The sequence below is a fragment of the Papio anubis genome, chromosome 3 (genome assembly GCF_008728515.1).
Source record: "Papio anubis isolate 15944 chromosome 3, Panubis1.0, whole genome shotgun sequence".
Lineage (NCBI taxonomy): Eukaryota > Metazoa > Chordata > Mammalia > Primates > Cercopithecidae > Papio > Papio anubis.
In genome coordinates this window covers 131,970,295-131,993,850 of record NC_044978.1, presented here as the reverse complement: position 1 = coordinate 131,993,850, position 23,556 = coordinate 131,970,295, and the positions used below count along the sequence as shown (strand labels likewise).

Below are 23,556 nucleotides of genomic sequence, written 5' to 3'. Positions count from 1 at the left end.
TGCCTCAGCCTCCCAAAGTGCTGGGATTACAGGTGTGAGCCACCACGCCCAGACTATGTTTTACCTTTTATACCTGGTATATTTTTAATCTAGAATACTATCTCCTCTCTTGCCCTTTTTCTCTTATCAAATTGTCTTTTGTTGGATTGGCAGATTTGGAAAATTTAGAAAAGGATGCTCAATGTCAAATAAACAATGAATCATCTTTTAGCATAAAGTGTCCTGTGCTCATACTAAAAGCTAATTTGTTATTTATCTGAAAATCAAATTTAACTCAGTATCCTGTATTTTATGTAACAACTCTGCTTTTTAAAAAGTTCAGACTGCCGGGCACGGTGGCTCATGCCTGTAATCCCATCTACTGGGAACGCTGAGGCAGGAGAATCACTTGAACCTGGGGCAGGGAGGAAGTTGCAGTAAGCCGCGATCGCGCCACTTCACTCCAACCTGGGTGAAAGAGTGAAACTCCATCTCAAAAGAAAAAAAAGCTCGGACCAGTTCTATTATAGAGTAGTTCAAATTCTGGATTTGCTTGTTTTCTAGTGATTTGATTTTGTAAACATTTTTTACAAAAATTTCTAGATGATGTTGCATATTTCTTATTGCATCACGCTGGGTGGTACATATACGTACAAGTCTCATTTGTGAAATTCAGTTTGGTTACTGACTAAAGATGATAGCTACAAATCTCTCTGGTTAAAAGTGCTTTGTTTCTTTGTGAATTATTAAATAATTGTGGGGTAATATTCTGAGAGCAGGTGAATATTCTGAGACCAGGTGAAATGTTCTCAATCATCTTCTGCACAATAATTTTAACATTCATTAGTGATCACTTCCTGAATTATTTCCTTGTGGGTTATTAAATAATTTTTTAATGTTAGCATTCCTTCTACTTTTATTGCTAGTTGACATTCATCTATAAAGAAGAATTTTCCTTCTTTAATCCTGTCTTTCTTGTAGTATCACTATGTACTAATGGAATTTTAAAAATTCAATTTGTTATAGTTCGTTACTGTCATTATTCTGTTATTGCTCAAATTACCCCAGTTTTGGCCAATGGAAGCCCCTTGCAAGTCTGCTGTGTGGTCCCTTGGATATAACCCCATTTTGTCCTTGCATGCTTGCTTTCATCCTATCATGAAAAAATGTCCCAGGCTCGTTTTTGTACTCTTGTTGTCCAGGAGGAATCAGTCTTTTCCCCAATGACCTGTGCCAGCTGTCAGTTTTGTGCCTCCCTGCTCCAAATCCATTGTCTCGGCCCTGCTCTCTGATACTGCTGGAGTTGGACCCTGTGAACATGCTTCCTTTGCCAGCTGGCACAGTGGCAAGCTTTGTCAGTAGAGGGCACTGGAGGGACACTGCTGTGCACACAGAGCACCTTGTGGTACTCACCCTCCAGCTAGCCTCCTGCTCAGCTGGCCTGCCCCATGGTTTTCCTTCTTTGCTGGTCTCAGTCACCCCTGTGGGAAGTCTCTTGTTTTCCAACTTGACCCCACCAGTTGGACCACTGTGGACCAGCTCTGACTGAGGATAACACAGCAGACTTCTCTGCCATCCCTTGGACTGTGACTACTCTTTCCAGTGAAGTCTGAATCTCAGCTTGGGGAGAGGACCCCTCCTTTTACAAGTTGTTCCTTATATGGGCACTTTCAGCCCCATGGTACTGTTAACCTTCTCTTATTCTCTCTGGTTAATCCCCTTTTTCTAGTTAATAATTCTTTAAATTAAGTTTTCCCTGTTCAAATGACTAGTCTCTTTTCTGTCTTCTGAATGAACCCTGACTAATAGAGAAGTGGTACAGGGAATGGTTGGTAAATAGAACCACTATTCAAATAAGCGATTCCAGGATAAATTTGGTCATGCCCTTGGATTTGGGCACCGTGCCAAGCCCCTTGCCAAGCTTGCAGGAACAGCACCATCAATCCAGGCATCTCCTGCAGGTGAGTGTGAGGAAGCGCCCACTAAAGCAAGGACGCTGGGAGCCTAAGGGGCTGCTGCACCTAACTTATGACGTCTACGAGGACTATGGCATGGCATTGTCTTCTCGTCATTACAAGAGGTTTCCCCACACCCAGACTGTGAAGTTACTCTCTCATATGTTTATCTAATGTCTTCATAGTTTCCTTTTAAATTTATTGATTATTTTAAAAATTGATACGTAATAGTTGTCCATATTTTGGGGACACGTGATGTTTTGGTACGTGCATATAGTGTGTAGTGATTCAATGAGCAAAACTGAGATATCCATTTCCTCAAGCATTTATCTTTCCTTTATGTTGGGAACACTTGAATTCTTGTCTTTTAGGGTTTTCAACAAATGTGTATACAGTAAAGTATTGATAGTTACCCTACTGTACTGTCTAATGCTAGATCTTATTTCTTCTACCTAACTGTATATTTGTACCCACTAATCAACCTTTCTTCATCTGCCCCTTACCCTCACCCTCCCCAGCCTCTTGTGGAACCACCAGTTTAAGGTCTATCTCTATGTGGTCCACTTTTCTAGCTCCCACATATGGGTGAGAACATGTGATATTTGTCTTTTTGTGCCTGTCTTATTTCACTTAACGTAATGACCTCCAGTTCCATCCATGTTGCTGCGAATGACAGGATTTAATTTCTTTTTATGGCCAAATGGCATTCCATTGTGTGTATATACCACATTTTCTTTATCTATTCATCATGAGGCACATTTACATTGATTGCACATCTTGGCTATTGTGAATAGTGCTGCAGTAAACGTGGGAGTTCAGATATCTCTTCCACATTTTGATTTGCTTTCTTTTGGTTATATGCTCAGCAGTGGAATTGCTAAATAATATAGTAGTTCTATTTTTGTTGTTTTAAGAAGTCTCCATACAGTTTTTCAAGGTGGCTGTACTAATTTACGTTTCTTACCAGTGTAAGAGTGTCCTTCTTTCCCCGAATCCTGGCCCGTGTCTGTTATTTTTTTTTGTCTTTGATAAAAGTCATTTTAACTTGGGTGGGATGTTATCTCATTGTGGTTGTGATTTGCATTTCCCTGATGATTAGTGTTGTCGAACATTTTTTCCGTATACCTGCCATTTGCATGTCTTCTTTTGAGAAATGTCTATTCAGATTTGTGCCCATTTTAAATTGGATTATTTGGGTTTTCTTTTTTTTTTTTTTTTTTTTTTTAGAATATTAAAAAGTCTGATAAGAGAATTTGATTAGTTTTTGTCCTCATTTCAAGGAGGGCCACTTCCAGAATGAGGGCAGAAATGAAGCACGTCTTAAAACAAAGGCTAGGAGCAAAAGAGGGAATGGAAAATACCAACTAATTTGGAAGCATTCTGTGTACACACAGCCACGTGCATGCCGCTGGGTTCACAGCATGACTATCTTCCATTTTCACCAAAGACACCTTTCCTGGGACTGCCACAACAAACTACCACAAACTGGGTGGCTTCAAACAATAGAAACTTGCTCTCCACTGTTGTGGAATCCAAAAGTTCCAAACTGAGGTGCCAGCAGGGCCACACTCTCCTAGCTTCTGGTAGTTGCTGGCAATCCTTGATTTTCCCTGTATTACAGCCACCTACTCCAACCTCTGCTTCCGCCATCACACAGCCTCGTTGCTCTCTGCGTCTGTGGCTTCACATGGCCCTCTTATTTCTGTGTCTGTCTCCGTGAGTCTTCTCCTCTTCCTGGAGCATGCTCGGTTGATCTGCATCTTCCCGCGCGCGGGAAAGTTGGTGAGGAAGAACCCGGAAGCAACATGGATTATGCCTTCTTGTTCACCTTCCTCCATCTTGTCCTTTCTCCTTCACCCAAACAGTCCAACCTCTTATTGATTATAAGAATTTAGGGCGCCGTGGTCTGTCTGGCTGCTTCCTGCTGTTAAAGGGCGTAGTTAGGGTCTCAGGTTGGCAGTTGCGTGTAGGGATGCAGGAGCATTTGGTTGAAGGTGACTCGGGTGATCTCTTGAACCTTGGCTCGGAGAAATTTTATTAGAATGGGAGCAAGACATAACATAAGGCAGAGGATTAGTATGGGAATTAGGAATGGAAGCATCTGCTGTAGTACAGGCGGTAGCCATACTGGTGGTCTGGGGGTTAAGGGGGCATTAAATTGTTGAAGCTAGGGAAACCCCGATAATTAAGGGAAGAAAAACAGCCCGCTTTTGGATGTTATTGCTGGAGCTGAGCTGGGAAGCTAGTTCAGACAATTCTCCTTTGCTATATAGGGTTAAGCTAGGCACTAAAGATACCGGAACGCAAAGGGACTGGGTGATGGAGGTATGGTTAAGAGTTTTAGATAGAGTTTGGTTACACCAAAAGTAGCCTCCAACAGGGGCCGTCTGGGTCCTGCTGGGAGCTTATGTGCAATTACACCATGAAGAGTTTGGCGTAGAGTAGCAAAAAGGAATCTCTGTCTCACTCTGTCTCTCTTCATCTCTCTCTGTCTCTCTTCATCTCTGTCTCTCCTCATCTCTGTCTCTCTCTCTCTCTCTGTCTCTCTCCATCTCTGTCATCTGTCTCTCCTCATCTCTGTCTTTGTCTCTCTCCACCTCTGTCTCTCTCTCTCTCCATCTCTGTCTCTCTCTCTCTCTGTCTCTCTCCATCTGTGTCTCTCCCCATCTCTGTCTTTGTCTCTCTCCACCTCTGTCTCTCTCTATCTCTGTCTGTATCTCTTTGTCTCCATCTCCATCTCCGTTTCTGTCTCTCCACCTCCCGCTCACCAAGGCTGCTCCCCTCACCAACTCCCCTACCTCCTGGCTTCTCCCTATCTCTGACTCAACAGGGACTGAGTGCAGCAGAGGCCCTTGGGGAGGTCTGGGCTTTCTACTGCCTTCTGGTTACAGCCTCTCCTTCCCTGTATCTGTCCTTCATCCTGGCCTAATGAGTCCACATTTTATTTAGGGAGAGGGCAGAGTGACAACCCTGGGTGGGGGGGGGGGGAACAATCTGCCATGCCCTGCATGACTGAGTGTATCTGGTTGTCTGTAGACCAGGTTTAGAATCTCCATACAAAGTTAGGATTAGTAGGAGTAACTAGTGGAATTAGAGTGAACCATAATAATGATGACAAAGGTGTAAAGGGTAAGTACAACATTGCCGAAATCACAAAGGGCACCCTGCCAAGCTAGGTCTTCTATGAGAGTAAAAAGTTGGGAAACCTACTGGTTGGGAGATGGGTCGGGAAGGAGGGTATCTATGGGGTTTATGAAGGAAAAGTCAGTTAAGATGAAGAATGGTGAGGAAGCGAGAAAATTTGAGGAGGGTGTTGATCCTTGAGTAGAACCTGGCCACCTGGAGAAAGGGAAGGGGAATAGATGTTTTGAGTTAGGTTAAGATGTTTCATCCCAAGAGGGGGGTGGGACAAGAGGGCATGATGAGGAAAGAGTGGGCAAAGCATGCATAGTCCAGGCAGTAATTTAACACTGGGGTCTGGCGAGGGTTAGACAGTTTACCGTCTACCCCAACTACTGAGATAGTGGATGGCTGGCTAGGACCTCCATAGGTTGGCAAAACAGAATAGGTAGCCTCCGTATTGATGAGAAAAGAAATTGGCTTACCCGCTACCTGAAGAGTTACCCTAGGCTCGGCGAGGGTGACAGGGGTCTCCAAGTGTGGGCACCGTCAGTCGTCGTCCAGGTGTAGGAGCTGGAAGGAGCCTTCCGGCCTTTGAGGAGAGGCACCACGTTGAGGCGCAATGCCTGCCCTGCTGGCGGGGCAATCAGACTTCCAATGTCCTTCCTGTTGGCAGGTTGGGCACGGCGTGGTAGGCAGGCGAGGATTTGGACACTGTGTTGCCTAATGCCCAGTTGTGCCACACTTAAGGCATGGATGAGACGGAGTGGCCGGCTTGGCCTGGGGACACTGGTTTGCCCAGTGTCCTGGGTCTCCGCATTTATAGCAAGAGCCCCTGGGAGACTTGCCCTGTGTCTTCCCTGCCGGCAGAGTGGGCAACACTGGTTGGAGGGCAGCCACTAGAGCTTGCGCCTGAAGCACAGCCCTTCTTTTTTCCTTGTCTAGCTCTGCGGCCTCAGCTGCTGCTTCTCTGGAGTTAAAAACTTTAAAGGCCAATTTTCCTGTATGGGAGTGTGAGGCCCATCTTCAACCTTTTTTTTTGCTTTTTTGGAATATGTGAGGCTGACTGGGAGATAAAATAGGAGGCTAGGACAGCTGCTCCGGCTGGGGAGGTGGGGTCTAGCCGAGTAAATTGGGCTAGTGCCTCTGTAAGGCGATTTAGGAAGGAAGCCGGGTTCTCATCTGGGTGCTGGATGATTTCCTTTAGTTTATCAAAATTGACCACTTTGTTAGAGGCTGCCTGCATACCGGCCAAGAGACATTGAACCATAATGTCCTTCCTACGGCGGCCAGGCTGCTGTGGTTGGTAATCTCAATCTGGTTCTATGGACGGGACAGCCATCTCTCCTAACAGGACGGTGGCGTCGATTAAATGCCATTGATTTGCATGTTGCCTGGTGGCTGCGAGAATGCACTCTCTTTCCTCTGGGTTAAGAGTGGAAGTAAGAATGACATGTAAGTCATGCCAGGTAAGGTTATATGCTCTGGCCTAGGTATCGAAACTCTTTGGAATATTAGGTGGGGTTGGCTGAGAAGTCGCCAAGTCGTTCTTCAGTTTTGGAAAGGTCAGCCAAGGAAAAGGGGACGTGGACTCTAACCACGCCTTTGGCTCCAGCAACTTCTTGGGGTGGGGGAGGGGGCAACAAACTAGCAGGGGAGGTTGGAACAGACTGACCAGTAGGGTAGGTTAAGACAGGCTGACTGGTAGAGGGGGTTGAGGCAGGCTGACTGGTAGAGGGCTGACTAATGGGGGCCGCTACCGCGGTCTTGGAGCAAGTGTGGATGGAAATGGGAGAGGTAAGAGGAGTGGCTGAGGGAGGAGTGTCGGGCGGGGCAGTTGGAGCTCCATAGGGAGGGGTGAGAGGAGTGGCTGAAGGAGGAGCGTCGGGAGGGGTGGTAGGAAGTCCATAGGGAGGGGGGTTGGAAAGTCGGGAGGGAGGTCGCCTGCCGTCGGCCCCATCTGAAATGGAGGTGGAGTCCTCCTCAGTTGCTGAGGTGGGGGCCAAGGGCCGGGTTTAGGGGTTTAGGCTAACAAGACCTGGGCCATTTAACACTGGGCGCACAGGTCTGGGCGAGAGCGCAAGTCCTAAAAGCCTTGGACATAGATAATTTCTGACCACTTTCCGAGCCTCTGGCAGAAATTAGAGAGATCTAATTAAAATGTTGCGGTCTAAAGTGCCTTCAGGCGGCCGTTGAGACTGGTTGTCAGTCTCAATGTTGAGACTGGCCACGCCACAGTGGAGAGTAAAATCAATCGCTTTCATTTAAGATCTTGCTGTAATTGTAAAGTTTTGAGATTAGTTAGAAGACACCCTAAAGGGGTGTCTCTAGGTATTTTGGATTGGGGATTTCCCATTGCCTTCTCTCACCTATAGGCGGAAACCGAACTCTACCTGGCTACAAAGCGTCCTTTGGAGCCACTAGAGACCGGGAGGCTCCTGGAGCCGGAATGGAGATTACCTCCAGGCGGACGTCTCCGTCCTGGATGGGTCTCACATGGACTGGAATGGAGTTCCTTTGGGCAGACGTCTCTACCTTTGGGAACTCTCCTGTGGGTCACCTGGTGACCAAAAAACCTTGGGCCTGCGCAGGACTTCTGGCCAAGGAGTATGAGAGGGAGGCAAGAGATACTCACCCCTAGGAGACTTGGAGGTGTGGAAAGCGATGTCTAGGTCCTGGTCCGTCCGCGGCGTGAAGGAGGAGGCTCCTCGGACCTTAGGGGGCCCTGAGGAGGGGTCTCCTCCCGGGTTTTTGGCATGCCACAGTGGAGAGGAAAATTAGCCGCTTTCGTTTTAAATCTTGAGCTAGATGTAAGGCTTCCAAGTTTTGGAGGAGACACCCTAAAGGGGTGTTCGTAGGGATTTTCAATTGTGAGGTTCCCATTGTTTAACCACCAGAAATGGAAACCGACCTCATGCAGTGGCAAAGCGTCCTTTGCCGCTGCTGGGGACCGGGGGCTCCTGGAGCCACTAACGGAGAATTGAGGAACTTCAAGACGGACGTCTCCGGGTTGAAGGCCTCACTGCGCCACAGGGTGGCTACGTCCTTGGGCGTACGTACGACTCTAGGCCAAGGACACGGAAACGGACGGAGATGGTTAACAAAGGGGAGTACTCACCGAAGAAGAAATTCTCAGAGCGGCACCAGTGGAAAGCTGGAACACTTGTTTGGTGTTCGTGGCTGGTTGGGTTGAGAGCCGGTTCGCTGTGGAGGAGGTTCGTTAGACCCTTAGGGGATGTTGAGGAAGGGTCTCCTCCTGGGTCGGGTTTCTGCACCAACTGTTTTAATTTAAATTAATTTGGCACTAACTGTTTTGATTTAATTTAATGTAACTTAATTTAGGAGAGCTAAGTAATTAAACATGAGGCCAAAGTACATAAGAAAGTGGCAGTCTTTTATTGCAAATATGCATACACTCTCGGACGAGGTTCTCTGGTCCTCAGGTGTGGGGGGCCAGGGAAGTCGCGCCGGCGCTCTCGGGTGATGTTCTCCGGTCCACAAATGCGGGGGCCGAAGAAGTCACTATTTGGGTTTTCTTTTCTTTTTTCTTTTTTTTTTTTTTTTTGATGTCAAGTTGTTTGAGTTCCTTATGTATTCTGGATTTTAATTCCTTCTTAGATGTATAGTTTGTGCATGTTTTCTCTTGGTATTTTTGACAACATAGGTGAACCTAGAGGATGTTAAGTTAAATAAGCCAAGCACAGAAGGACGAGTACTGCATGATCTCACTCATGTGGAATCTAGAAAAGTTGACCTCATAGAAGTAGAGAGTAGAATAGTGATTACCAGCAGCTGGGAGAGTGGGAAAGTGGATGAGGGGAGGTTAGTCAATGGGTACAAAGTTACAGTTAGCTAGGAGGAATAAATTCTAGTATTCTATTGCAACGTAGCTTGACTATAGTCAGTAATAATGTATCGTATACTTCAAAATAGCTAGAAAAGAAGACTGAATGTTCTCACCACAAATAAATGACAAGTGTATGAGGTGATGGATATGATAATTACCCTTTGATAATTATACAATGTATGTATGTATCAAAACATCACACAGTATCCCATAAATATGTACAATTATTATGTATCAATTAAAACCAAAGTAAACCTTTAAAAACATTATATAGGCAGTAAAAAAGATCATGTTTTATTAATTGCTGGACAACTGTGGGAAAACAAGTAAGCAATTGACACCACCAGATTCTTATTACATTCAAGATAAAAGATTTATTCACACCACAAAAGAAAGATAATCACAACAAAATATACACTAACTTAAAAAACAGAAGATTATAGTGACATAAAATGTTATATTCTCTTTTTAAGTGGGTAAAAGTATTTTGTTTGCTTCTACATAAATTTCTATTCATGAAAGAATAACAAATATTAAAATACAGTGATAGTTTGCATTTCTTCTATAGAATGAACGTAGACATAACCCTGAAGCTTTTAGTTTACAGGGAGTTTCCATGAAGCCACGAACTAAACTAATTATCAAACACATTAGTTATTTCCAGATTCACATAGGTACACATTCAACCAATAAACTGAGAAAGAAGCATTTCATGTTCTCTTTCATTTTGCTATAAAGCATTTTTTCTTTTGACTAAAAGCAAAGTGAGAAATTATATTTTTTTCTCCTTTTAATTGACCTCAGAAGATGCACTATCTAATTCATGAGAAATGCGAAATTTCAGGTGTTTATCTTCTTCCTTACTTTTAGGGTCTACAACCAGCATATCTTCATGGCTATGAAATTCATGGCTGTGGAATTCATGGCTGATTTTGGAACGTTCCTGACTGTCAATCACATCGGAATGCTCATTGCTGTCATCACTGGCTTTCCGCTTATATAATCTGGAGTGCTTGTGGCTGTGGGTTTCAGCACTGTGGTCATCCAGCTGACTCATTTCATGACTGTCCTTCCCACGGCTGTCCCAATCAGAAGGCACGTTCAGGCCCTGGACAACTGGGATGGCCTTGTATGCACCATTCAACTCCTCGCTTTCCACATGTGAGGTGATGTCCTCGTCTGTAGCATCAGGGTACTGAATCATGGCACAAATGAAGAAGAATTATATGAACAGCTAGGGATGGGAATACGGTAATCCTTTTCTGCTCTCTAGCTTTTAGGCCATCTTATACTAAAAATTGGCTAAATCTGGCTGAAATTATACTAGCATGTTACTTTGTATAGTACTTTACCAAGCCGTTTCACATATGTCGTCTCCTTTAGTTTAATAAGTACATCACTTACATATGTAATGAAACTTATCAGGTAGGTTTCATTATATTGAAACCTACATAAAGAGGAAGTGAATTGGAAGTTAAAAAATAAAGAGAATAGTAAATGGCAAGGCTATGTCAAATCCAGGTTCTGTGACTAAGGATTAAGTGTAATTTGCAACTACAACTCCTCTTAGGTATTTAACTTCGAAACATGACCATTATATTTTTTTAAATAATTGGTGTTTTCCATTCATTTTAATCTAAAAATAAGTGATCCAGGATTTCAAAAAGTAGAATTGTGTTTGAGAATCAAATCTAGAGAGAAATTATGTACTTACGAAAACCACCGAGCAGAAAAAGATTTGTATTCAATGATCATAAAGTAGAATATGAATGAATTCTTGCTGAATGGATGAATGAATGGATGAATGGATGAATGAATGAATGAATGAATGAATGAATATGCAAACTGTGGTTTCCTAGACTTGAGCTCTAGTCAGAACTATCAGGTGTGTCTGTTAAAGGATTTACCTGGATGTCAGGTCTGCGGAACTTCTTAGATTTTGACCTCAGTCCATAAGCCACACTATCACCTCGGCCATCATATATGTCTACTGTGGGGACAACTGGAGTGAAAACTTCAGTTGCTGGCAGGTCTGTGGGAAAATCAGTAACCAGTTCATCGGATTCATCAGAATGGTGAGACTCATCAGACTGGTGAGAATCATCAGTGTCATCTACTTCATCAGAGTCATTCGAGTCGATGGAGTCCTGGCTGTCCACATGGTCATCATCATCTTCATCATCCACATCATCCATGTGGTCATGGCTTTCGTTAGACTTACTTGGAAGGGTCTGAAAATTAAAATGGCCAGGAAAATTAGTGTATGGGTTTTTATTTTCCCTTAGTCTTCATAGCACATTAGTCTTTTACTATCTTTCTTTTTATTTAGTTTCAGAATCTTTGCATTCACAGTATACACCATGGCTTTTAGGAGCTAAAGTGAGCATCTTCCAATTTCTCTTTTAACACAGGGATTAATAACATTCTAAGGAACTTTTCCTACTTTCCAACAAAAATTATTGTCATAGATATTTTCAAGCCAAATATGTGAGTATAATCTTCATATCAATAGCATTGTTTTGCCTTATACATATTAAACATTATTTAATTTACTAAATTCAATGATGTAATAGATACAGACACATAATTATGAGACTTTTTAAAATTTGAAATGAGATTTATCAAAAGAGAAGAGTATCCCTATTTTAATGTGTGTACTAAAATCTATAACCCCTTTCCTATTAGCATGGATAATTGAAAAGTGACTGTTATGCATGTGTGTATAAACTGCAGCTCAAAACTGTCCTTGAATTAAACAATTAATGTCCATTAAATTTCAGATTGACAAATATATTGGGTAATTTAACTTGATTTAATATTCTTAGTATATTCAAATTGAATCTTAAGGAAAATAAATTTACTCTTTGCTTAGCAAATATATGAATGATCCTAATAAAAAGAATAGTTGTCAAATAAACTATTTTATTAGGAAAGAGAACTTTCCTAAAGGCAAAATCTTAGCTTTGATAGGCATTAATTAGATGCTTATTAGATATTTGATATCTACAAAATACCTTAAATAAATTGCAATCTGCTTAATGTTTCAAATAACAGGCATTAATGAACATTTTCTGTAATGCTAAACATATCTGAGGAAACCTAGTATTTCTGATATTTAGTAAATACATGTTTTCTTTCTGAGCAAGTTTTAAAGACTGCCAATTTACTGGAAAATTAGCTAATGAAATTTCATCAGAAGAGAATCCAGGCAATGGCTTCTTTCGTTTCTTCAAGGTATGATGGGCCTCTGATTGAAAATGAGAACTTACCTCTTGTTTAAAGTCATTGGTTTCTTCAGAAGACACAGCATTCTGAAGAAGGAATGGCACATGTTAGTGTGCATCACACATGCCTAGCTTTTTTATTCAAAAGTTAACCTTTTTAATCCAAAGCAGTTTTTATTTTTCTGCCTCATCTGTGGATGGCTTAACACGGGAAGAAGCCAACATGGCAGATCAGTCAATGTCCTAAGCACACGCTTGCCAGCGGGCAGGCAGGATTCATCTGAGCAGCCCAAATGGCCTGCTTGTAGCTATCTTTCATCGTTGTAGTTTAATTATGAGAAGTTTAAAAATACCTGTGGGGCTAGGAGATTCTGCTTCTGAGATGGGTCAGGCTTTAACCATGTGGCCACAGCATCTGGGTATTTGTTGTAAAGCTATAAAAAAGTTGCATGTTTATCATTATTAAAAAAAGAAACGTAGGGATGAATGGAAAAAACAACCATTCTTCACCAGTCTTGATGGATAAACATAACATGCATGCATATAGTCACTCAGACCCTTAGGTACCTTTTTGTAATTTTTTTTGTTGTTGCAGATTCATTTAGTACACTCTTATGTAGCACTTACTGTGGGCTAGGCACTCTTTCAAATTGCTTTACAAATATGAACTCATTTGATCCTCTCATTCCCCTATGAGATGGGTATCATTAATATTCCCACTACAATCAGCCACAATGCAGTTAAGTGGTAGGAAATGGCAGAGCCAGGCAGGGGTCAAACGCAGGCAAACTAGCTCTTAACCCTGAACTTCACACTGTGCTTTCTTTTTGTATGTTTGCTGGCTGAATTTTCCTCTCAGATAAAGCACATCTAAACCAGACGTGCCTTTAGTTACTATTGATCTTCACTGTGTCCAGTCCATTGAACAAGAAGGAACTCTCTAAGGCTGTGCTGTCTAATACAGTATACTCTAACCACATGGGGCTGTTTACATTTAAGTTAATTAAAACGAAATGGCCGGGCACAGTGGCTCTTGCCTGAAATCTTGGGAGGCTGAGGCAGGCAGATCATGAGGTCAGGAGATGGAGACCATCCTGGCTAACACAGTGAAACCCCCTTTCTACTAAAAATACCAAAAAAAAAAAAAAAAAAAAAATTAGCCGGGCATGGTGGCCGGCACCTGTAGTCCCAGCTACTCAGGAGGCTGAGGCAGGAGAATGGCGTAAACCCAGGTGGCAGATCTTGCAGTGAGCTGAGATCGTGCCACTGCACTCCAGCCTGGGCGACAGAGCGAGACTCCATCTCAAAAGAAAAAAAAACAAAGAAATAAGGTAAAAATTCAGTTCCTCAGTTGCACTAACCTACATTTTGAGTGCTCAATAGCCATATGTATCTGGCAGCTATCTTACCAGACAATGCAGAAATATAATATTAAAATCATTGCACAAAAGTTCTATAGCTCTAAGGTGCCAAAGATGTAAATGAAATGGATTTTTCTTTAGCCAAGTTATTTATCTGGAAAATACTGATAATATGCTACTGCAGAGGAGTGGAAATTGCTCTATGTAAGTGTCATCTGATCTTCTGAATCATCCAGGGCCAATCATTACATCTCCCTGTCATTCAGAATAACTCGGGGGGTTGTACAGAGTCCCTTCTGCAGCTACCTAAGGGGTGGATGGGTAGACAGAAAACCAGTCAGAAGTACTAGAGTTTCTCTCACGGCTGGCTCTAACCAGAGGGGCTTCATACTGGGCTTCTCTGAAAGGTTTTGCTGAAAGAAGGGGTTCCTTGCTTTAAGAAGATGCAAAAACAGCTGGGCGCGGTGGCTCACGCCTGTAATCCCAGCACTTTGGGAGGCTGAGGCCGGCGGATCACAAGGTCAGGAGATCGAGACCATCCTGGCTAACAAGGTGAAACCCCATCTCTACTAAAAATATAAAAAATTAGCCGGGCGTGGTGGCGGGCACCTGTAGTCCCAGCTACTCGGGAGGCTGAGGCAGGAGAATGGCGTGAACCCGGGAGGTGGAGTTTACAGTGAGCTGAGATTGCGCCACTGCACTCCAGCCTGGGCGACAGAGCGAGACTCTGTCCCAGAAAAAAAAAAAGACGATGCAAAAACAACGGGACTAGATGCGTTCAGAGTTTTTCTCTTCACTTTTTCATATCTATCTATCTATTCTCATGACACATGTAATACAGGCTCGGAGAGAATGGATTTATAAGTTAAATTTATAATTTTTAAAACCTAATATGAAGAAAATAAAGGTACGCAAAATGAATAGACTAAAAACCACCCAGTAATCCTAACACTCACAGATAACCAGTGTGTATTTTCAGGCATATATCCTTAGAGACTTCCCCAATTTTTTGGGGAAGCTTTAAGTTTCTGGGATTCTAGAAGGCTGGGCCTTGAGCTCTTCACTTATTTCTTAAATTGTTACGACTCCACGTGCCTTCTAAAATGCATCTTTGCCATGTTTTCATTTATTAAAAAGGCACTAATTCTTGCCTGAAATAGTATGACCTCTATCTTCTCTGGAGATGTTAATTTTTCTGCTTTATTATTAGGATTCAACACCTGTGTTTTCAAATCAGTTGGAAAACAGACACACACACCCCACACACAAACACACACAGAATACTTCTTTTAATGTCTTCATTAAGAAATCTAATTGCAGTGACCCCCAAGGCAACTCTATTTTGGCCTTTATTCTGTTCAACTGGAATTGAACTCTGTGTGCCTTTTTGTCCAGGCTGCTGGGGACAATGCCCATTTGTTGTTTGGTTGGCACGGTTTCATCTGTTGTGGAGGGGTAGGTACATCTTTAGTGCTGGTCAAATAATTATAATAAAGAGTTTGGTTGGGCTTATGTTTGGTTGGAAAATGTGATCTAACATCAGCTGACAATCACAATAGATACAAACAGCACACATAGACTTTCTTTTCACAATGGGCTTCTCAGCTAATATCTCAGACGATATTGTGAATATTATGGTCATACAAACAGTTCTGACTAATATCCGATGTGAATTTTAAACTTAGCAATCCACTAAATAAAGCAAAAGTTGGAATTTTCTGCTTTTAGATCAATATGTGGACTAATGGAAAAAAAGTCACACAGCTTCGTATAACTCATCTTACATGCTATACTGGCCTAGACATTATTATATTTAAAATATCTGGGTTGGTTTTACAAACTTATATTTATTAAAAACTATACTGTGCTTGGTACTGGCCTAGATTCATAGCAGGCAGTCAATAAATACTTGTAAACCAATAGATTTGACTGAGAAGATAAGTAATTTTGCAGCAAATATGTTTGTTGCGCCTCTCGCTGTAATTGAGTAAATGATTTCACTATGTAATAAACCTAAAAGATGCTTACCTGCTTTTCCTCAGAACTTCCAGAATCAGCCTGTTTAACCTTTGAAACAGAAAAGATGAAGAAAGATTACAAGAATGTCCTCCTAGCACATAGAAGCACACAATTCAGTTATTTTCAGGAATTTTCTTTAAGATTCAGCTGTACTCACTGGCAGGGCATAGGCGATGCCTAAGAGGCAAAAGCAAATCACTGCAATTCTCATGGTAGTGAGTTTTCCTGCAAAACATTTCATAAGGAATAGCTGACATCTTCATAGGTTAAAACAATGGTACCTTTTTGTACTACCACATTACAAAATAATCACAAATAAAATATATTTTCTGTAAAATCTTTTCTACTTAGAGAAGCCTTTTCTTTTTAGTATTATGGTCTTTCAAGTTAATATTTATATTACCACCTATTCTCCATCTTTATTAGGCAAGGGAAAGGGAAATTTTACAAGTCTATGTTTATTCAACTTTTAAATTTAGAGTTCCAGAAATTATACGATTACTACCTTATATATCTAGCTCTACTAAACCTATAAACAGATCAACAGTAACTTAATTCTATTAATAAGCTAGTATGGGAATACTTTTTAGAGAAGAAAAAGCACAGAGAAAAAAATGAAAAAAATTTGCTTTATTCGTTTTTCCAATATGTACTTTAAATGTGATTTTTAGCTTAAATTATTAAGTAGATGCTACTTAGGTGAAATGAAACTATCTCTGAAATTTGTTATTTAAGTAAGATGTTCTAAAAATTTGAAATGCAAAGGAAAACATTGAAAATAGCCAACAACTTTTCTATTTGTAATAATAAGCCTACATAGTGTCATGCAGGTATCTTGGTGAATATTTTAACAGCTAAATTTAGCAGTAACATATTCAGAAAGGGTTTTCTTCCCCTTGAAAATAAGATACATCATTTAAAAAATAGCATTGTAATTGGCTTACTTAGTCTAAAAGATCCCTTTTCTTTTACATTCCTGCAGTCACCCATTGAAAATGATATAGGTATAATTATTCCAAAGGGGAATTGAATTTTACTATTTTCTGATTAGCCGCAGTAGTTTCCGTTCTTTTGAGGACCCAGTGGAAGTATTTTTAAGTTTTATATTTGATTGGCATTCCAAATATCTAGACACCTTTGTTCCAGGAGACCTGCAATGTATCTAATCTGCTTATTAAAAAGGCTAGAAAATTTAAATCTGTTTAACAGCATTACAATTAAAAATATTTTTCCTTAGAACTTGAACTTCCCCATGAAATTGAGCTGAATGCACAACCCAGTAGCAAACTGAAGGCATACCTTGGCCGGCGTTTGGCTGAGAAGGCTGCAACTGGCCTGACAGGAGTCCGGTCTCAGACGATGCTGTGCTCTCTGCCTCCTCCTCCCGCTGCTGACAGCCAAGCCCTCCCAGAATTTAAATGCTGCTGCAGACATCCTCCACCAACACAGGGAGGCGGAGAGATGTGTCATGAGGTTTTCTGCCACTGCCCAGCCCACCTGCTCCCACACTTCCCCCTCTGGTTTTGTGGTTAAAACAAAAAAAACAAAAACGCACACACACACATCTACAGTTAAAACCTTACTTATGTACAATATCATTAACTAGCTTTTTCATTTACAGGATGGGCATTCAGCATCCAGGAAGAGCACTTAGGGATCCCATGGAAAAGGGAGAAAGTAGGGAAAAACATTAATGTAAAATTAAATAGAAAGGAGTTTTGTTTCTTTCAGTTTAAGTAACATAAAAGTAATATCTGCAACCACTCTTGCCTATATGATTATACTTATTGAAGAACTATATTTCTAGAAGGCTATTGTTCAAGCCTGCAAAGAGTTCAGAAAACCTGCCTCTGTCCTTTACTACTCAAGCTTAGCTTTGTGATTTCAAGTATGCAGTGGCTTGTTACTTAGACAAAAGACACTAGTGACATTAAAATATAAAATTCTATATAAAAGAGAAGAATGGTATTTTATTCTAGATGTTGCAGAAGTAAAGCCGTTTCTGACTGAGAGCAGGATGACTGCCTGAGAGGGCTGCTTCAGGAGCCAGACTGTGGCTCTGAATTCCGCTGTGTCACTGCTGACCTGTGCAACCTTGGGCAAATCGCCCAGCCTACCTATCCTTGTTTCCTCATCCATAAAATGCAGATACTATTACCTAGGTCATGGAATTTTTGAGAGGTTTAAATGAATTAGTATGTTAAACTAACAATGCTTAGCACATATTAGATACAAATGCCGTGCGTATCTTAAGGAGTGTATGTGTGTTAACTAGTATGAAATTTTTAAGAGGGGCAGGCAGTCACAAATTGTAATGTCTTTAAAAAGAATAGGTTATTAAAATGAGAGTAGATGTAAGATCTTTAAATGGTATGCATCAATAAGGAAATTTTGCACATTTCTAAAGGAACAGATTCGATTTTGGAATCATCTTTTTTTCTAGTTTTTCTCCCAGGGTATGTAAATTAGGCTACTTAAAAAGAAAAAGATTTTTAAAAATTTCTGTATTAAAAAACACTTTACTAGGTATTTAAAAGGTATTTGAATAAAAGAAAATTACAGGGGAAGTCTGAATATTCAGGGATAGCAGAGCTTTGGGTCCTTTTAAAATATTTAACATTGTCTTGAGATTACTTCATCTGCTTTCTCAGTTGTGAAATGCAGATTGCACTATTTATTTGCCTTACACCTTTATTGTAAGACTTGTGTGTGATTAAGATGAAAAATAAATGGTCCTATTTATTATTAGTTTGCTGCAAAAGTAATTGTGGTTTTTATTAGTTCTAAAGTGTCAGCTTCTTTTTGCCAAATATTACTTTTAACATAAATATAGATTAAATAATTTCTTGCAGTGTTAGTATATAGCTAATAAGTAGGTTTCATGAACATTTGGTAGGGGGAAATATGTCTCCCTTAAATTGGATGTATTCCAGATGAATTGATATTATTGGCTTGTAGGTAATAAGCACCCATTTTAATAAGTAAGGTGACAACTATCTCTATAAAATAGAAAGCACACAAATTATAAAGTTGCAAAATAGACTTTTTTTTTTTGCTTTTAAAAACTATTTTTTTCCTTTAAACATATTACCCACATAAGCTTGTCATGTTGTCAATTTAGTGGAGGGAAGTCCGAAAATTCTAAAAACAACAAAATTTCCACAGGATTTACTGTAGTTTACTCTGGCCCACGGGAATGATTCAATATGAAGCTAGAATTAATTATAGGAATAGATTATGCTGGAGCCCAACCACCTTGAGATGAACCATATGACCCTTTACAGGACTCTTCTGCTCATAGCTCCACAGTGCCACACGATGGCAGCATTTCTGAAAAAAGATTTCAGACCACAGTCTGGTTCTATGAATTTTCTTATTCCAGCCGGATAGAACACATTTAATGACAGAACTATATACAGCTGTAGAGCGCTCCATTTCCTGGAATGCCAGGTGAGGAAATATTTCCCAACAATGATCCACTATGCAATCAGGGACAGAGACCCAGAGAACCAAAGCGTTCTTGTTTTGCTCTGTTGTTGCCTTAGGCAATCCCAGGTTGACACTATTGTCTCCTTCTGGACTTCTACACTCATTCAAAAAGTTCCTAGTCCCAAGGCCTCCCTCAGAGAAAAGTCTTGTGAAACCACGGGTAAAGAATGCGTCTGGGATGCTTCAGAGTTGAGAAGATAAAGTGATTTATAATGGGAGGCAATTCTGTAAAGTAGGGAATGGATGCTGCGTCATTGTGACTATTGGGGAGGCTCATGTTTCTTGATGTTTCATGCTGTTTGCACTCAAAAGTGCTGCTGCTGGTTGTTTTTCTGAGTAGGATTTTCTGTCAGAATTGACATGTTAAATGATTTAAATCACAGTGGCTCTATCTGTAATATTTCCAAAATTTCCATTCTTGGTTGGCTAATGATTGGTTGTTAGAATCAAAAGGTCAAAATGCACAAACTCCCCGTAAATCTTGTATGTGGAAAGCAAAAAATGTTTAGTTGTCAAACTAGAATGTGAAGAGTAATTTGTGATCTTAAATTATAGACACTAAGAGGACACATGGAAACAAAGAGCCTTATGGTCTTTTTCCTGAATTACATGAAAATTCCCATATAATAAAAAGTAAGTGTTCAATGTCACTACTTTGGTGGACAACTTTATTAAACTGACTTCTAGTTTATTTGAACATTTCTAATTATATTTTACTTAGTAAAGTGTAACCAACTATTTCAGCATTTTCAGCTCTACAAATAATTACTTTTTCCCTCCAGTCAAGTTTCAGATATGACTCTGATATCTTGGTAACACCACAAATCTCTCATAAACAAGTTGGGCATTAAAGCTATTTGGAAACCTAGCACCATTCATCATATATAGACTGGGAAAGGGGGCATTATTTATCACAGGGTAGCAAGCAAAGGTGGATGATAAGAGGGTGCTATTTTCAAGTTCAGACATGAAATTAGAGCATTTCAGAAATACAAAAAACAAAAACAAAAACAAAACCCATAAAACCTTTTATTCCATTGCTCAATAACTTAGACAACAAAAGTCAGCTCCTGAAAAAGTAGTCTTACTATTGGTAAACATTAGTTTCAATTTAAAACAAATGAAAAAAAGTTTTACTTTAGACCCATAGAACTGTTATGGAATGAGTGCTCAATAAATTGTTGGTGATTACCTACTCAGCCCTGCATCTATGACAACGAATTCTGACTTTAGAGTTTTTGCTTATGAATACAATGCATAGGCACTATGCTTGAATTCAGAATATATCTCATATATTGATATCTAATATCTGCCAGTACTCTAGAAATCTAGCATTTCTTCATTAAAGTAGTATTAGTAACTCTGAGGGCATTCTAATGCTCTTTAAATGGTAGATTCTTTAAAATGGACTTAAATTACTAACTTTTTTTTTCTTAAATGACACCATTCTTACCCTCATGGAGCCCATTTATTCATGAAAATCAACTAGGAAATTTGAAACTTGAGTAACCAATGAGATTAAGAGGGTGTGGCTAAACAGTAAACTTGGCAGCACCCTGGGTAGAGAAGGTATATGGTAGAGACCCTGTGTCCACATTGGAGTTGAAGGGATGGGTATTCTGGGATTGGATTCAAACAGAAAGTCCCCTTTCCCACTCAGCATCAATCACAGCAACATAAGACCTGTAACAACCTGGGGAACAATAGAGGAGGCTGTAATCAGGGAGGACCCAAAGAGGGAGGTAGAACAGGGTGGAAAAACACAAATAGAAAGTCTAGCAGCTGCAGGAGGACCTTGTTTGTTCAGAAAAAGACATTTTGTGGCAATAAGCGGTCAGTGACAGTCATTTTGCAGAATATATTTGAGGGGAGAAAATCATTCTCCGAAATTGGTTTATGAGAATTCTTACTTAAAATCCGACGTTTGAGTAATTTTGGTAGAGAATCTATCATAAGGTTGATATGAAAAGGTGACAATTTCAGTGCAAAAGAGAAAACAAAATCAGAAGAAAGGGGAGCAAAACTAGACAACAAAAGCAGCTCAATCAGATATTTTTCTGGTCACATTTGGCTTAGGATTTTTGTTTCGACAATTCTTGTCAAGGCGTAATTTACATTAATGCCCCGATCCCATGGCATAACATTTATGTTTCTTAAACCTGTAATTTAAAACATTCTATATTAAAATTTGATTTCTTCTTTAATGTTTGAATTCCTCGTAGTGTACATTCCATGATATGCTAATCCCTCTGCAGTTTATGCACCAAAAATATTTATTCAGTGAAGAAATTTAGCTCATTTATGAAATGTATATAATTCTTACATAAATTGAGTTATTCTTGCTGATTATTTTCTGTTGTTTTCATAAAGCCCCAAATTAAACATATTTATTTATTTTTTGAGGCAATGTCTCACTCTGTCGCCCAGGCTGAAGTGCAGTGGCATGATCTCGGCTCACTGCAACCTCTGGCTCCCAGGTTCAAGCGATTCTTGTGCCTCAGCCTCCCAAGTAGCTGGGATTGCAGGCATGCATGCACTACCATGCCCAGCTAATTTTTTTTTTAGTAGAGATGAAATGTCATCATATTGGCTAGGGTGGTCTCAAACTCCTGGCCTCAAGTGATCGGCCCACCTCAGCCTCCCAAAGTGCTGGGATTACAGGCATGAACCACTGCCCCCGGCTCCCTAAATTGAACGTCTTTAGATTCAAACAGAGGTAGAGTTCAGCTTGAGTGAATTACACCTGAGAACTTCAGGCATGCTTTCTGTGCCCAAAAAGGACTGCCCAGGTGATTGCTACTTTTTACATAACATGGAGGTCCTCTGGGGTCTGGCATTACTCCGTCTCTCCAGCCTTATTTCTGCCCATCTTCTCTCGCTGTACTCCCTAAAACAATCATGCAACTCCCTAAAACAATCATGCAGAGCCATGTGGGTTCCCCAGTGTGTCGTTCTGTTTCAGGTCTCCATGCCTTTACTCACATTGCATGGTCCTTGTATCTAGAATATCCGTCCAGTCTCATCCTCACCTGTCTCCAAAATATTTGCACATCATGCATCAAAGCATTCCCTATAAAGCCTTTTCTGGTCTAAATAGAAACAACCAACTGCCACTTTTTAACCCCTCCTACAGCTTGCACTTGATCTAGCATAGCACCGATGATGCTTTATTGCCTTAAATGTTTGTCCTCCTCACGCCAAAAAGTAAACTCCCAGCAGTCAGGGACCGGGATTTATTCATGTTTGTATACACAATTTCCTGCTAGGCACTCAGTAAATGCTTAGAGGAACAAGTGAATGAAGGAGCATTATTTTAATAATGTTTAATCCTATGGTAGCCACAGGTAGCATGTACATTTAGTATAAACTCCAAGAGGCTGGAGCTCTTACTGGGTTCTTAAAATAATTTATATATACATTTTAAAAATGCCATTGCAGAATTTGAAGAGGCTAGATTTTCTTGTCTCCCATCTCAAATTCTTTTCTATGGGGTTCTGGCATATGCTTTCTCTTGTCTGGGTCTCAGGTTCCTTGACAGAGTTAATCTGGATTATTTTAGAGGTCAATTTCAGCTCTAAAATTCTGTGATTTATGTTTCCTTTTCAAGTTCATGAGGAATAAAATATTGACATTACAACAAGAGGAGTAAACAGATGGTAGGAGCAGAGATGGTCTTGAGAGAAGTTCACATTGAAGAAAGATTTTAACACAAAGAGTCTTTAATAGACCAGTGGACAGGTGAAAGTTGAAGAATTATGATGTTTTTAAGTAAAATATCATGTATTTTGCTTTATTTTAAACTATAGATAAAAATTAATGAGCATTATTACAATAATACTACTAAAAATAAACCTTTTTTTTTAAAAAAAGGAGGTAAATCAATCCCAACATACAACTTTAATAAATCAATCTTTCATGTTCTGAGAATTTTTTATTCTTACCTCCCACAATATGGGTTTTCTAGAGGCATTTTCCCAGTATGGGTCACATGAATTTCTTTCAGATTTCACTACCCAGAGTGGGGGATCAAGGAGAAACTGAGAGACTGGTTTGCCTCTTTCCTGGAAAATGCCTCTTGTGGCTTTTGGGTGTAGTTTTGCTGCCAAACAGGTCAGGCATATAGGGCTTCACCATAATCTGGAGATGTTTTTAGATTTTTCTTTCCCGCATTCACATCTCCTTCATTTCCAAGCATCTGTGGATTTTACTAGTCTAGACAACCTATTAATTTCCCTTTGTATCTAATGATATTGTTCACGAGTCATTCAGAATCAGTTTGTCCTCTTTTCACCCATTTCATGCTTAACACAATTTCTGCTGCTTGTTTTTTCCCTAAGAAACAAGGGAATTTTCTTGTAATTATTATGCCCTTAACATTTACTTTTTCTACGGTAGCAAAGAGCAAGCCCAAAACTTCTGTCTTTGCCTTTTAAAAGGAGAGATATTCAAAATAATAACAACAATAATAACAGCAACAATAATGGTAATTGTATATATATTTATGGGAAACCTGTAAAGTACTAGATTTAAAAATATGCATTTTGTCTAATATTCCTAATGAT

The 23,556-nt window shown here is 40.2% G+C and overlaps 1 protein-coding gene across 2 annotated transcripts; it reads right to left on the bottom strand.

Annotated features, from left to right (window-relative positions):
- Nucleotides 1-9,170: 9,170 nt before the first annotated feature.
- Nucleotides 9,171-17,198, bottom strand: SPP1 (secreted phosphoprotein 1). Of its 2 annotated transcripts, XM_003898941.4 has the most exons (7): nt 16,805-17,198; nt 15,663-15,730; nt 15,515-15,553; nt 12,479-12,559; nt 12,171-12,212; nt 10,809-11,132; nt 9,171-10,096 (listed from the first exon to the last, which is right to left on the bottom strand). In XM_003898941.4, exons 2-7 carry the CDS (start codon nt 15,714-15,716, stop codon nt 9,692-9,694), a joined length of 945 nt encoding a protein of 314 aa, XP_003898990.1. In that variant the 5' UTR covers nt 15,717-15,730; nt 16,805-17,198; the 3' UTR covers nt 9,171-9,691. The 2 variants fall into 2 exon arrangements, with proteins under 2 accessions (XP_003898990.1, XP_009205415.1); XM_009207151.4 differs by lacking the exons at nt 15,515-15,553; nt 15,663-15,730; nt 16,805-17,198 and adding an exon at nt 14,771-15,119.
- Nucleotides 17,199-23,556: the final 6,358 nt, after the last annotated feature.